This window comes from Copidosoma floridanum, unplaced genomic scaffold (genome assembly GCF_036245765.1).
Source record: "Copidosoma floridanum isolate Cflo_tuat_1 unplaced genomic scaffold, Cflo_Japanese_pri ptg000001l, whole genome shotgun sequence".
Lineage (NCBI taxonomy): Eukaryota > Metazoa > Arthropoda > Insecta > Hymenoptera > Encyrtidae > Copidosoma > Copidosoma floridanum.
Genome location: NW_028321878.1, coordinates 12,859,314 through 12,876,004, shown reverse-complemented (window position 1 = coordinate 12,876,004; position 16,691 = coordinate 12,859,314). Strand labels below are relative to the sequence as shown.

Genomic DNA, 16,691 nt, shown 5'->3' with positions numbered 1-16,691 from the left:
AATGAGAAAAGTTTTTTCAGATTATAACTTGTCATGACTATCGCTTTTCTTACAGAGGAGTTGCACAAGGCGCTATGCTAAGCCCACTACTATATGCTCTATATGTAGCTAATATCACTCTAAATACTCCCAATCAAATTCGCGTTTCTCGTATCCCGAAGAGACATTGTCACAATTAACAGAATGCGTGCTAATCACTACAGTCTAGCTGAATTTTTGCACAGAAAAAATATGGTATCTGATCCTAGGTGTAAGTGCGGTTACGAATCTGAAGATTTGAATCATGTCATATTTAATTGTAATACATATGAGGCCCAATAAGCCCCCCATGATAAAAAAAACTACTTAAACTAAAATTGCTTTTACCACTTAATATCGACAGCATTCTGTACAAACCAAATGTAAAAGCGTGCCTCATTATTAGCGAGTTCTTTAAGAACTGCAATTTAAAAGTTTAAAAGTGTATCCAAGTTAAGGCTGGGCTGTAAGCCCATATTCAATATAATATATAAGAGCCTATGTACAAACTATTGTGTAACTTATTTTCTACATTGTAAAAAATGTATATAAATATTTTTTTCTCTGTAACTTTTTTAATAAAGATAGTGAACATGTATCTCTGAGGCCAGTTCACTTTAATGTAAAATATATATATATATATATATATATATATATATATATAGGCGTGTGCACTCGAGAGCATCTCTGTTGTACATATAATGTACATGTATGTGTGTGTATATGCAGGGGGGGAAACATGGTATATATATATATGAGAGGGAGGTGGAAAGAAAGAGCATCATCACAGCAGCCCAGCCGGATTTGGGCGGCGTCTGCAGCAGCAAGGGATATCGAGCGCCGCGCAAACGACGCCGGGACGCTCTCTGGAACGAGGTTACCATGACGACGGCGAGGGTACGGTGGAGCTCTGTGCTCTCTCCCTTGCTCGCGCACCCGTACACGTATTCGTGTATATACGTACACCCTTGAGTGCCCCACCTTGCTGGATACGAGGCAAAGGTATATACATGGTATCAATACACTGTGTGCGTGAGTGCGTTTACGGGGTGTATATATATATATATATATATTGTATAATGGTTATGCGTTGAGGAGGAGGAGCTGTGCGATAACCCCTTGCGTCGGTGAAGATGCGGGCGCTGGCACGTTGTTAAGGAAAACGAGCTGCTGCTGCATGTACTTACTGCCACTGGGATTTCTACGATTGGTCGTCTCGGCCATGGAATGGGCTCCTAATTTTTTGGGAGACGAGGGGTTTTCTCCCTTTTTTTTTTCCAGAAGGATTCACAACTTATTCGGGTAATAGGACGAAAAGAGCATTTTTTACCTTTCGAAGCGTATACGTGATACAACCTTGGTAATATTGAGAAGGAGAAAAAAATAAAATGCAACACCCCGTTAACTCGGTCGTTAGCCCACGTGGGTGGGGGGGGAATAGCATACATACACAATATATATATACATACACACATACATACATATATATATACACAGTATATATGTATACACAATACACATGAAAGCCATCACGGTACAACAGAGAGATGGTCGTTGGGGAGGCACCGCGTGGTCGGGACTGCTGTCACATTCCCCCGGGCTTGGGATGTCCTGAAAATTACCCTGTCTCCTTCGTATATAATACACACTTATACCTATATATACGTATAGCCACACGGTCCGGCCAGATGATGGGTGTATATATTATACGGTATGACCGCTCGTGCCGCAGCTGTCGCGGGAGTGCGGTTGTTTGTCGGGTGAATCGAGTTACGGGTTTACTGCGCGAGTGACGATATCGCGTGTGCTAATACGCACCTATGGAGGTTGTCTCTGAAGCACCGGGTGTAATGATTATATGGGGACGAGAGGTGCGGGACAAGAGAATATTACTGATTTTTCAATCGGAAATCCACATTTTTCACTGGACCCAGAGATGAACATCCGAGTTTGCTGTCAACAAAATCGATCGTGCGTATTTTGGTATACAGTGGAGGAACAACAAGGCGGTTCTCCGTATATACTTATCCCTTTCGGTCCCGCGAGACTACACAAGATATACACATCCGTACACACCTGCCTATCGGATTATTGTATCTCGCGAGACCGAGGAGTAAAAAAGAATCTGTATGCAGCCTCACCGAGTCGAGTACATTTACAAGAAAACTTGATGTTGCTACGGTTTTGCCCCTTTTTTTATAATAGTTTCACGGTGGTACTGTGTATTTCATCCAAAAGTAGATTTGGATAGGACCATTTGGAAGAGCGTGCACATAGGATACCTGGAGTTAACAATTTAAAAATGATTGGGTTACTTTTTCACCCTTCCTCCATGAGCTATATACTTATTATTCATTTTCCGGGGGAGACAGGAGGTTACAATCAACTTCGTGTCTCCATTGTGCTGATTAAAAAAGTTAAGTATTATCGATCGGGGAAAACGCTAATTTAATCGACGGAAAATGCATCGATTCACTCTTTGAATTTACTCCGTACTTTGTTGACACCCACTAACAATGACGATCCGAGGAAGACGAGGCGCATCGCTTGGTTTCATTGGGCGCGAGATATCGCAGGTAGTGTTTACGTGCTAGTATTTACGTCCACCATGCACCTAATACGTACGATATGTTAATGTACATGCGATCGAAGTAATATATTTAAGCTCGTGTTCAAGTGGACAAAAAACCCGATACATATAATTCGAGCTTGTGACAATTTTTTATGAAATTGTTTATTTTGTTACATCTACAAAAAGAGAGAGAGAGAGAGAGAGAGAGAGAAAAAAAAGGTACATTGAGAGCAATGCCCGCGCTGTCGCAAAAACAGTTGGACGTTAATTTCCGTGCCATGTATGGGAACACTCTCACACAGCCACAAGGTGTTACCGCAGGAGCAGTCGATCGCCCTTCTCCTTTCCTCCGCGGGCCCAACTTTCCAATCGCTTTTCGCTTCGACACACCGTAGAATGGGTACCTATACCCACACACTAACTTCGATTCGAGTTCCAAATGAAATTTTCCCGCGCTCGATTACGTACAACGACACCTCTCGCGTCACACCCTATGGTTGGTATACATGGACACGCCAGCAAACTTTTCTGGTGCATTTAACATACATTACCCCGTCTGCGGGTACTCGATTAAGCTTCGCGCTCTATACACTCTCGACTATCGTCTCCAATGTGTCATAGGAAAGAAATTTAAAAAAAAAAAAAAATTGTATTGGGTAAAGTATCGCATCGTCCATTGACTTTTGCTCGCTCTCGCGTGCGAGGTGTGAAAACGTTCGCTCGATAAACGGTGGACAATAAAGTGCCTACCACAGTTCGTCATGTGCGTGCACGTCAATACCTCGGTAAGTGCTCGATAACGTTGATGCTTTTCCGTTCGGGGTACCCTTTCGCTTATACCGTATACATTCGTTTTTAACAGCTTCTTTCGACACACACGCACGCGACAATATGATATATGTATACTTATCGGTAAACCATATAACATTCGCGTCAAGATGTTTACACTCGTAGGCGCTCCCGCAAAGTCGGTTTTCCAAATGAAAACGCTGTTCACTTGTCCAATTAACCATAACAACTCAGTTTTAAGTACGACAAAAACAAACAAACAAAGAGACACTTGTACTCCATATGGACTATTACCTTTTTTTTTCTTCTTTTTTTTATCTTTGATAGATGCAGCGGTAAAACTGTACAAACGCTGGTACATTTCACGCGTGGGATATTCTATACATGATATTAAGTACTCGACACTTAAAAGTGGGTACACTTTCTTTTCCAGGAGGCGCGCTCTCGCGAGCAAAAAACAAGAGAAAAGAGTCACGACTAACTCTGGCGTGTACACAACACGCTTTAATCCGCGCGGAAATAAAAAAAAAAAAAAAAACAATTAAAGTTCCCGTGGCGCTAATTGGACGTAAAGGTACATTGTTTTTTGTTTCCACAGTCGCGTCCGGCGCTTAAATTACGCGACTGTCGCGTCTTCGTACAAGTTATATAGGTACTTACCTGCAGTTTTCCTTTTCCTTCGGTTATTTTTTTCAGTTTCCTTTTCTAATCTTACACCGGCCCACCGTCTGCATCAGGAAGGAAGGCGTACACACATAGTCATTCTACGTGCAAATTGCCCACATGTATGGGTGGAAACAAGACGGTCAAAGACAATTATTGTCCACGTGTATATAAAGTCTCTTCTTCTATATGCGATTATTTTAAATTGATCAACTATCAGCAGAGCTGCAGTCGATGTATACAAATGAAGAAGAAGCCCATGCACAGCCTATGCCTACGTGTATACGTTATTTTCGCACGGTTCAACGGCTCAAACTTCCCGGATGCACCGAAAAAAAGAAACCATCGCTCGAACGAGGGTGGGGGGAGAGTCCAGCGTCTTATTCGCCGTAAGGCGTCGAGGGGACCTTCGCTACAGTTTTTACCACCCGGATGTTAAATTCACTGGGTTTTTTTTTCCACAAAGACCGAGCTTATCTCCGCGCAATTATCGATTTTCCGTCTCTGCACACATACCTACACCCTTTGTTTTTACATTCGTTTCCTCCGACCATCACCCTTTCATCATCACGCGGCACTGCACAATGCGCGACGCACCTCGTCCACCACGGGTCGGTGGGTTTTTACTTATTTTTTTTTTTTCCCCCTCATCTAGTTTCATACAGTTCGCCGTTAACCGTACACGCCCGGAGAGTTGTAAAAAATCATACGAGCGATGCTATCGATTTTCCCGACAACGGTGCATGCGATTTCCTTCGAGCCCCTCCAACACAATGAAACACAAAAGGCACCGCTTGCTCGTTTGCGGTGAAAACTCGCCACATACCTACGTAACACGCATACATGTACACGCAAGGGTACCCGGCAAAAGGTCAGCGATCGCATTTATATTTTTTTCACTTCATATACATAGAGTGTTTCAAGCACGAAAAGCGCATACGTATAGGTATATACACAAGTAATTTATTGTATCCGGGGGAGACGCGCAATATCACAAGAGATAGAGGGGGTAGGGGGAAGAAAAAGAAAAAAAAAACTTGCTCTGCAGCAGCAACCGGTCGACCTTACCTTCCTTATAGATTGTAATGGCGTTATCAGGGCAGGGCACTCGAGTCCGCGTATTATTGCGAGATTACCGAGAGTTGCGGTTCTTCGTGGGCAGGGACGGGATTTTCATATACAACCTGCTCCTTGACGCGTACTATATTATTATTAAAGTGTCTATGGAACGAGTCTATCGTATAGTAATGAATTCTAGGCTCGTTTTTTTCGCGACAATGTACACGTATCGTGTATATATATACCACGACGGCCCTTCCTGCCCCAACGATGGACGCGTGCGCGGGGCCCTCCCCCTTATTTTTTTTTTTTTACGACACCACGTGCGCGCACCCCTCAAAGTACCACAGCTGGTATATAAATATATCCGGCGTACCTTTTTTTCTTTATTTCATTTTTCTAACCACAAGCTCGTAAATAAGTCCAAGTTTTGTACACACAAACACGCGTCTGATGCTTATCTTTTCCTTTCCGTACACGAGTATATAAGTTCAGGGCGCGACCCACGGACGTACGTATTAGTTTGGCACATTACTTTTTCCCGCAATGGTGATAAAACCCGTGCTGCGGTGACGTGCCGTCTCGTGTTTTTATATACGTTTGCTTTGAAGTTATATGTACATTATATATACTCGGGGTGGGAGAGTATGGGGTGGTTATGATTCACGTTCAGCTCTCCTTTTTTATTTTGTACCCACTAGCGCTTTGGCGAGTTTTCGAGCTTTTACACGAGCTTGTATTTCATTCGAAGAAGAAGAAGAAGAAGAAGAAGCGGAAAGGATAAACCACGCGAAACGTATATACGTGCACGCATCAGCTATACTTAATACATCTGGTATATACCATGTCCCGAGTCGGCGATAGTATATTCCGAGGTATATTCATACCCCATTATACGATATTAAACGCAAGTGGGTAGCTGCGGATTGTTTCGCAAATGTACGTAGATGTACGCGGGATTCATGGTGTAGTGATGCTCGCGTCGACGAGTTGACCGAGTTGCGGAAAATCAAGTGTCAAACGCGCCAGCGCGGAATGCAATTAACGTTGATTGCGGCTTTGAAACTCGCAGTGTAACGACGCGACATTAGGATTTTAATTACCGTCTGAACATTTTAAGAGAGAAATAGCGCTGTCGTACACATTTAGCAAGTAAAAACTCAGCAAACGTTTTTACTACGCAATAAAAATAAACGCGAAAAAATTACTAGTTAAACATTTCGCGTCCTGTGATTAATGCGGTGCCTTATTTTTTGCACTTTGCTGAATAATCAAGTAGTGCAAGTGGTGACGAAAATGAAACGAAGAAAAAAATCATAAATTTCACAATAACCAATTGTAAAGCAACAGTTTGTCACAAGTGTATACTTTTCACTCGGTCGAAAGTGACACAATATGTGCATATACATATGAGCGTAAAAAAATGCATCACACTCGCGAATCCCTACACCAATACATAACACACAAGGAGAAGGAAGCGCAAATCGCGCCCCCCGATCGATAACGTATATATATACCTGCAGCTTAAAACAACCCAAACATGTATACAGTGTAGAGCGCGTGGGCGTGTTTCCCTCTCGGCACGCGTTGTTCTTTCGCGGCGCTTATACGTGCACGCGTGTTCGCGATAACTCTCTCGGGCGCGTAAAAGTTACCCATATATACAAGTGTGGCGGGTTAACGATGCCGCTTCCGCGGCCGCCAATATATACCATATCATCGCTTTCGGGATATGGATGTCGATGATTTATCTCGGTACATTTGTATGGTTTGCGGACCATGTAAGGTAAAAAAAAAAAAAAAAAAATGGGACCATAAGGTAATAAGTTTAAGCTATACGATATGGAACAACCGACCCGCAAGACGTAAACGCGTAGGTATATTATACGAGTGTGATTTCGAGCGTCGAATGGATCGTAAATTCTACGGATGCGCATGACGAGCGTTAATTACTCCGCCGGCCAACCGTACCGAATGGCGAGTACTGTTATACATGCGAGTGTAAAAGCGTTTGAGGAAAAAAAAAAAAAAAAAAACTCATTCTCACGCTCGTTAACTTTAATTGTAAATCACGAATTTATCCATAGGCTCGGTATAATATTATGTCCTCTCTGGCGCAGGCGGCCAGGGATTTGATTCTCCATATCGAATAGCTCCTCTTGTTTCTCTTTGTTATATATACCCTACACGCAGCGGAAAAGCGGACATCAAGTGTATGGATATACGTGGAAAGGGACACGCGGAGCACCTCCTTTGTACAAAAGGCTGCTCCACTTGCGTAGGCGCCACCTCCTATACATATCTTACCGCGCGTGGATTTAATTAGCATCACCGGCTCCCTCTTACCGAGGCGAGACACCCGAGCCCCTGTAGTGGTACATACCTCTTTGCTATATAGGTATATGTATCCGACGTGAGGTTTTCTTTTTGTTCCACGTTTAATGGTTCTTGACGAAAAATACTCCTGCTAATCTGGCGACCATTTTTACGGTGTGTTTTTAATTAAACCTCGTTCAATTAGCTCCAAGTTTCAATGGGTAATGGTTGAAGGAGGGCTGGGGGGAAATAAAATCTCTAGCTCAGAGAGAGAGAGAGAGTTGTTTACGACTCCGGGAAGAAATCACTCGCGTGGGGGCTCCGGAGATACGAGAGAGGGAGCAGTAAATAATGCAACTCCGCGAGTGCATTAAATTACCGATATAAAAGTCCGAGGGGAAATATTTATGTATCTCTCTTTTTTATACCCCCCCCCCTTTGCGTGGTTTATCTCGTTAGACTCGTTTACACACCGCGAGTGGTTTATCGGTGAAAATTGAAAGATTGAAAATAACAATAACAACTGGGGTGTAAAAAAAAAAGGAGGATAAATACATAGAGGCTGGGAGGAGGGGACTTACCTCCGTGAGCGGCATCTCCTCGGCGACGTCTCCGTTCTTCGGCGCTGCGTCGATCACTGGTTTGCTCTTGTCCTTCTTACCGAAGCTGATCGACCTGAAGGACCACTTCTTCCTCTGTGGGCACACACAAGAGGACGTTTGAAAAATTTGCCATGAGATACATATATATATATATATTTTTTTTTGTCTCGATAGAGTAAGTACATACGTGTTTTTCGAGCTTTTTCGCTATATCGAACGTTGGGAATTTACATTTGCGGCAAAACGAATTCGCCGAGCGTAAATAATTGATAACAAAGGGCCAGCCGATCATCCGACGAGCGGATGAATAAAAAAAAAAAAAAAAAAAAGAAAAACTGCGCGTACAGAGCAACAAACCGAGCCAAAGGTCATTGGCCGCGTTTCAAATTAAATCTCGAAAAAAGCGTCCCCCTTGCGTTGTGCTGTACCTACCACACCCAACTGAACCTGAAAAAAAAAGGTCGCGACAAAGGAGGAGGAGGAGAAAAGAGGTTGTGCACTCGGGCCAACTTGATTATTTTTTTTCTCGTGCACATGCAAGAGTATAGACAGTATACAGTGTGTATACATATATACATACATAGGGTATAGACGTGCAGGAGAAAAAACAGCAGTGGAGTCTGACTCCTTGGCTCACGTGACCGAATCGAATGAGAGTGAGTATAAAAGTAAGGGAGGGAGCAGGAGACACCAGGACACGAAGTATAAGCGTCGCGGTGGAGGCAGGCAGGTTTTATCGATCGGACGCCAAGAGCAGAGAGGAGTCGCTGCTGCACCCACGCGCCCGACGACGCGCCGGTATACACCAGTTTATATATTGTTATCATTATACTGCACGAATAAGGAGCATCATCATCATCATCATCGTCACCATTCGAGGTGGTGGTTAAAAAAAAAAAAAAAAAAAAAAAAAAAAAGACAACAAGATAATACAGCACACGCAAGAGTACATGTATATATAAATATATAAAATATATAGGTATGGTTGACGTATATATACGCAGTAGAGCGTGTATATGACTATACAAGAGGAGGAGGAGGAGAGGAGCAAGTACCTTTTCCTTCTTTTTTTTGGCTTCCTTGGTGTCTGGTGTCGGAGCGGGAGTGGTAGTGGCGCTGGCCGCGCCGGAGGCATCGCTGGGTGTTGTCGCCTCGGCGGACGCAGCCTCCGGCGACGCTGCTACTGCTTCCGTGGTGGTGGCCGCTGCCGCCGGCTCGTCCTGCTCGGGCTTCTTTTCCTCGGCCGAGGCTGGCTTCTGCAACGATAATCGATGAGGATCGAGCGTTACATATATATATACACGAGGGTGTGTGGATGATGGTTTTGTCGGGGTTGTACAATTTTATTTCATATCATATATGTATAGCATGTGTAGTTGATAAAATACCTTCCCTTTTTTTTTTTTTTTTTTGCTATTGGATGGTTTTTTTTCCATTAGTATATAAATAGCCGTGCGAGCAAAAGATAAATTCTTTTTTTGTGTCGAGTATTTTTGTTTTACAAAGGGAATACCCCTTTGGTGGGTCGGTTGTGCCCTGATTATTTATAATAATAATAATAATAAATTCATTCATTCGTTCATTTTTAATATGCTCCTATAGAGTATAGCACAAAAGAAACATGATTTAATCAAACAGTTGTGTTCGTCATACATTATTCCCTGAACGAGCAACAAAAATAAGTACTAACTTGTCTCTGCGCCCATTTTTCTTATATTAACAAAATAAAGGACAAGAGCTGCATGGGGGGGAAAAAAAGACAATGCAACCTCCCTTAAAGTGTCGATACGTCAACGCCAGCGTGTGCCACGGTCGAGCGACATTGTATTTTCCGACCCTCCGTTGTCTGCTTCCGAGAAAACTTTGTTCCCTTGAATTTCGGATCGATGCAGTTATGATGTTTCGTACAAAAAATGTAAACGGTCCGTCCAATGGATCCTTTGTTTTTTTTTTCCCCCCTTTTACTCGACGCGTCAAACGTCCAAATTGAACATTAAATCGATCGATCTATACTTACAACACCCGCAAGCTCAAACAGGAGGGAGTAAGAAGAAGAGGGTAACGAAAAGTACGGGGTCGAGGCTTTGGATAAAAAAATGTCTCCCTCCCCTCCGCGTATCTGTACAGGATCTATTTGAGGAGTGTTTATGTATATACGTATACAAGAGAAGCTCATTTCCGCGATTGGTTTTCCTTGGCAATCACGACAGCCGGAAATTCGTTTCCTCCGAAGCTCGTGCCGGGGGACCTCGGCAAGAGGAAGGAAGGACAAGAGCTGGATGGATCCACAGGCAAACAAGACGAGGGACGAGGAGTATGGAGATGATTGCCGTGGGCGCGTTTTAGCTGCCACGGCACAAATACGCGCGGTAGGTGTACAGGAGGTGTATTGGTTCTGCCGGAGGTGGAGGTATTTAGCTTGGGTCTCTTGATAACCTGCTCAGATTGATGGATAATACCGAGGAGAGCAAAGGCACGGGCCAACTTTGCCGTTTGGGATGGGGTAGCGATTTTGCAAACCACACTAGTTTGAGCGTTTCTTACGAGTCCATGTGTTAATGATATTAGCTTTAGCTGCTATTGTGTATTAAATTTGGATGGGTATAGGCCAAGCAGGTCGGGACTTTGACATTTATTCTTATCTCGATCCCTTTGCTGATTATTTTTTTATGTAATACCCGACATACAGGAAAATAATTTTCAGTGTTAGTTCATTTGTAAAATGGTAATCATACCAAGAGACCTTCGTGAGAAAGTGTTTAATAAAAATATATTTATAAGCTATATGTACTTGCACACAGAGGCTCCCTATTATGTACGATGTTTTCACACAACATTTCGAAATAACTTCTCTTACAAGAGTCTCTGAGCTGTACTACAAACATTTGTAAAAGTTCTTTGGCAACGACTGTAAAATTCTCACGTAAATTTTACTTTCGATGTCTCTCAGCTCACAGGCCCCCAAAATCCCACCCCATTTTTCGTTTCACTTCCTCTTGCGAAAGATTCTACTGATGAAACATCGTTTCAAGTACTGCGAAAACAAAAAAAAAAAAAAACAAACAAACAAACAAACAAAAAAAATCAAGAAAACTTGAAAAAGACAAAAATATAAGCGTAGCTTCGAAAGCTTCCCACGGGGGTGCATTACATGCGAGATCAAAACAACAGAATGCAAGCGCATGTAAAGTGTAGGGTACACTATAAAGATAAGGCAGCGATAGTACGTAACGAAGTAAGAGCGAAAGATAAATACATGCGAGAGAGAAAGAGAGAAATTTATGAAAGAAGGCCGAGAGCGATAACCCCCATCGATTAATCGGACGCGGCGTCCATAATATAAGACACATGCGCATGTGGTGGTGGCGACGACCATGTATATTCAAACACACATGTAGAGCCGTTAACCTCTGGCTGCAATTTTTCGGTGCGCCACAGCAATTTCGAGTCATTGACGGCGACGGCGGGGATTATTATTATTATTATCACCATCACCGTCACTCGTTATGTACACTCGAGAGCGGCATTCCTCCTCGCGTATGTATATACCCTACGGAGCGTCCGTTTCGCGAAGGCTTCGAAACATTTTTGCAATATCAAAGAGCCAGTCGCCTCGAGGAGAGCGAGCGGCCTCGAGGGGCAAGTACATTTTATTATTGGACGACCTCCTCTTTTTATCCTTTTTTTTTTTTTTTTTTTTTTCTTCATTATGTACGTACGTGTAGGGCTGCGCTGTGTACACACAATGTAACGTGGCAATCGACTTTGATCCTCGAGTATGGGTATTAAAATTCCTCGAGCAATTGAGAACTTTGTACACTTTTCGCGCAAGCAATACGTACATACAATACTGACGATCATCTCTTTTTTTTTTTTCGATATCTCGAGCGGCGAGTCGCAAGGATTTTGATCTTTGAAAAATTAACTACTTTGGAGCGAAGCCAAAATAAAAACGAATTCTGATCAATTGGCTCTCTGCTGAGATATACTATTTTTTATCTTTTCTGTATAGGCAGAGCAAAGTAAAACGTTAAAAATACTCATTACAGCGAATATGAGGATTATTCTTACTGAATCACGTATATTCTCGATTGATGTACATTCAATTGTATACATGCTTACTTCAAGGTATACGTAAATAATTTTTGAAATAATTTCAATGGCTGCCGCAAAAACAAGTGAATGAATAAATGAATTCGGAGGACGATTTATTAAGCAAGTAACGTTGGATTGGTCGTATCAAATTAAAATGAAGAATCTCGGGAATGCCGGAAAATGGTTGTAGGTATATGTACAAGCAATTGTCGGACAATGCATGGAAGAAGCGAAAAAGCCGACCGGATTCAAGTGCCGGTGGGAGTAGCAAAATTAAAATCCGGGAAATTTGAGGGAGAGGCGCGAGCGGTATGTACCCGGCGAAATGAAAAAACACGCCTTAAGGAGATTAAATTGAAAAGGACAAGCAGCGAGAGAGAGAGAGACGGAAGCCGAGGAGTATTGTGAACGAGAAGGAGAGATTGGCGCCTTTGTGCTCGATGGTCCTCCAACTACTTTCTCGCTCCTTCATAAATTTACCAAACTCGACGACGACGAGTCCGTATATAATATACATATAGCTGTCGTCGCCGACTCAACTTCTCGACAACCAGGAGATGGAGGACAAGTGTTTTTTCCGCTTCCCTTCTTCTTCTTCTTCTTTGGTACGTATTCTTTTTTCTTTATTGTGCTAACCAATCCTCTTTCCCTTGCGTATATATACAAGCCAGCAAGACTTGCAAGTTTCCGAGTGCGAATAAACGGACATGAACTTTGGTCAATTGTTAGCGAATATTTGTATACTGTGAACGTGCAGTACTGCTGCCGATGGATATTGGAGCACCTGAGTTTTGTTTCGCGTACAAGTAATAAAATGCATGGTAACACTGGGTGGATGTACGGTCGATGTGCTATTTTTTTTCTTCTGAATGCACATCTCATTGTTTTTGCTGAATTCCAGCGTAGACTCGATTGGGAACATAATATTCGCGACAAAACTCTCATCCCCATATGGATCTATGGTATGTAGATAACAATCATCCGAACGTCTTCGTTGGATACAACATTGGCGCCTTTATCAATGTATAGTTAAGGCACACAACTATACAATTTTATCACTTGTACGCACTAAAACCGTCAAAAAAAAAAAAAAAAAAAAAAAAAATTCACCATCCCAAAACTCCCTACAACGAGTGTGTAGCTACATATGTATATACGAAACACATCACCCGTGCAACCCGAGGTACCCCGAGCAAATCCGAGCATCAATTACCGTAAAGTAAGTGCATATAATATATGCACGCGCGACGCGAGACCACTTTGATGATGTCCGCCTACTATACTTTTATACGTATATGCATGTGTACGTGTTTGTCGTCGTCCACGCGCGCACGTGTATTACAGGAGATTACCGCCTATAGGCTGTGGGTATCGCGTTTCAGTGCTGTGATCTGCGATGGCTATGATATACCTACCAAAGTGTATATTACCTCGTATATGCACCTCCACCGCCGCCGACGCCTCGCTAATACATGTAATTAGCGGCAACAGCCACCAGCCATCACGTGCAGAGTGCTGCTTCTATACATTTGTTGTGCGAGTGTGTGTTTATTTTGTACAGAAGAGGAATGAAAAGATACGGTGGCGTTTCGTGTTGGCGGGTCCGGAGGCATTTGGATGCACCGGCAGCGGAGTCATTGTTTTATGCGAGGTTTTATGATGAAGAAGACACGCCGACGTTTCTTTTTTTTTTTTTTTTCATTCCCTCGCTCCATAGACACAACAGACAACAGTACGTATACGTGTACATGAGCAGCAGCCCAGTTCTTTTAATGAAGCGGGTGGGTTTTCTTCCTTTGTGTTTGGTCGCCACCCCCGGTGTACCACTTGGATGTTAAGTAGTATTACTTATACTTTGTGTGCCGCTGGGTTACGGAGTCTCTCCTGTTGCCCATTCGTTGATTTAGGTAACACGTGCGTAGGACACCTTATATAGGGTAACGAAGGGCTTTGTTTTCGCGCGATACGATACATGGGTGGAATTTATAATCGTATTTTCAAGAAATTATCGGGATGCATGTAAGGTTTCGGTGAGCTGATGATGGAAGAAAGTTGTGAGCAAAGTTCGATCGAAATTTCTAGTGATAAAAAATTGGATAGCCAAGGCTTTACGTAATTGTCATTGCCAATTGGTAGGAAGAATTTCAAAGCGGAATCGTGCGGTAAATTTCCAAATCACGAGTATGCGTTTGTTTTTATTTATAATAATAATCCATAGATAGTATACCTTTCTCTTCGGTAAAAGCACAGTGGTTGTGGCTACTAAACCCAAAAACGTAGAGTATAGCAGTAATTAGTAAGAGGAGAGAAAAAAGCTGCTCCCCAATTACAGCGCCCGTGAAGCAATATTATGTTTTCGGGCATCGATCGAAAATAACCATACGTCTTCGTAAAGTACAGGCATCGGAGTCAAGCGCGTATGGGGAGCATGGTATCATCGTATGAGATGTAACGCGAGACGGAAAACACAGGAACAACAGAAGAAAGAAAACATACAGGATGAAAAGGAATCAAAGAAGCAGCTCGAGTCGGCTCCTGGCCTTAAGAAAGAAAAATAAAAACATCGCTCCAAGAAGCTCCCCGTGAAAAAAGAAAAGGAAAAACAGCCCATACCAAGCTAACGACCAAGTCACTCAGACAGAGAGGGGAGGAGCTATACTCCAGGATCCTCTGATGCAAGGCTCTCGTTTCTCTCATCATCAAGATATATACACGCATACCTACGTCACTTTTCCTCGCCCCACCTTCATCATTCGTCTTCAATTTTCCAGGAGCGTTTTTTCCCCAATCCCCGCAATCAGTGATGCCCGCGTGGCGTCGAATCTGTCCAGCCTGCGCTTGGTTGTAAAAAAAAGGAGCCGAGGAGAGAAGAATGGCTGGCACTCAAGCGTATAATGCACCGAAGCATCGACTTTGGCTTACGGTATACGACACAGTTTTACGATTTAGCTCCGGAGAGAGAGAGAGGAGGTATTACCTACTTCAGGGTACAGGGTGCAAAGTAGGCGAGCGGAGACAATGGTGGAGTAGTGTCGATAGGTTTTTTTTTTTTTTACCACAACGGGCGTGGTTTTTTTTTTTACAACCCAAAGAGCTTACGGTGTGAAAGAAAAAGGGGATCGGTATCGTGCAGCGGTACCTATAACCTGCACGTCGTTTAATTAGCGCCTCTAAGTACCGATAGATTTTCCGGAGCAGCGTCTACAAAGCGCAAAGTTTGCACCGACACTCTCTTTGTTCGAGAAAGTGGGGAAGGAAAAAAGAAAAAAGAAAAAAAAAACAAGCGAGCAAAAGCTGCGAGATCGGCGATCTCTGTGTGTGTTTGTATATACCTACGTCCTCGGGAGGAGGAGGTTTGCTTTTTTCCGCACGCGCGCACCTGGATAAGCCGCAAGACGACTGCAAAGAGCCATGCCAGGAGAAAGAGAGCGAGCAACTGTGGACTGACGTTTGAATGCGATATACGATACCTCGGGACTCCACATCAGACTGGCTGTTGTTGACTTTTACTTTGCTGTATATAATGTATTACCCACATGTAGCCGATGGTGGTGAAAACACGATGGTAGCTCGCTTGAACCGATTTTTTTTTTTTTTTTTTTTTTTTGCTTGATCACTTGTTCGTCGACGTCTAGATGCTTGCCAAGACGCGCTCGGTACTATTGATGACTAGTTTTTTTTTTTTTTTTTTTTTTTTTTTTTCATCGAGGATATACCTTCTTATAGGGTGCAGTACTCTCGATTCGACCGAGCACGAAAAACCGAAAATCGGTTCAGAGCCCCACGAGAAAAAGAGAAAAGACAGCGAGCAATACTCCCTCCGGACAAAAAAAAGAGTTTAAAAGAGGGAAGGGAAGGGAGAGGAGAGTATCCCCCACCGCAAAGTGTCCCGCGAGTTCGCGGTCGCGAAAGAGCGAGTCCGTGGAGAGAAAATATCCGATTTCAGGCGGGAGGGAGAGCCAGTGGCTTCCCTCAAAAGGGGAGAGTTTTTCGTTCTTGATTTATTTATTTTATTTTCGTGCTCGAGCTGTATCTCGCATTATGCCGTGACCGAGTGAAAGAGAATGACTCTACGGACGTTGAACCATATAGGCGACGTCGAGCGCATCGGTGATCGAACCGATAGATCGTGTTTTTTGTCAACACTATACACGCTGCGATCTTTCAAAAAAAAAAATAAATAAATAAAGGTGCCGATTCAATCGTACATATCAGCGGTTTCTCACCGTTTTACACAAAATGTAATTGCGTGCTTATATGTATACACAAGATTTTTTGGCGCAAAACCGAGTTACCATACTTGGATGTTGATTCCATTCACCCGCGAGTGGAGCGCGATAAATCGTTGTTGCGCTCCCATCGCTGCGCCCTCGCCTCCTCCACAAGTGCCTCTACTCCCGCGAGTCAAGAAGACAAGGAGGTATCTATTATACACACCTGCAGTATCTGAAAGCGTTTGTTTGTTGTTGTTGTTTTTGGCGTACGATTTCGCGAAATCCATAAAAGTCCCTTCACCCCCTTGCGCTTGTACGATCGTGTAATTATTGTCTACGCGGAGCGCCATTGTATACCTAACT

At 43.1% G+C, this 16,691-nt stretch overlaps 1 protein-coding gene across 3 annotated transcripts in view; it reads right to left on the bottom strand.

The window, feature by feature from the left end:
* LOC106636219 (uncharacterized) overlaps window positions 1-16,691 on the bottom strand; it is an 81,281-nt gene that overhangs the window by 26,291 nt on the left and 38,299 nt on the right. For all 3 annotated transcript variants that reach the window (XM_089593783.1, XM_089593770.1, XM_089593776.1), the window contains exons 3-4: window positions 9,075-9,275; window positions 7,999-8,112 (exon numbers count right to left, since the gene is read on the bottom strand). In XM_089593783.1, the coding sequence (XP_089449909.1) occupies window positions 7,999-8,112; window positions 9,075-9,275 (315 nt within the window). The remainder of the gene's footprint in view (window positions 1-7,998; window positions 8,113-9,074; window positions 9,276-16,691) is intronic.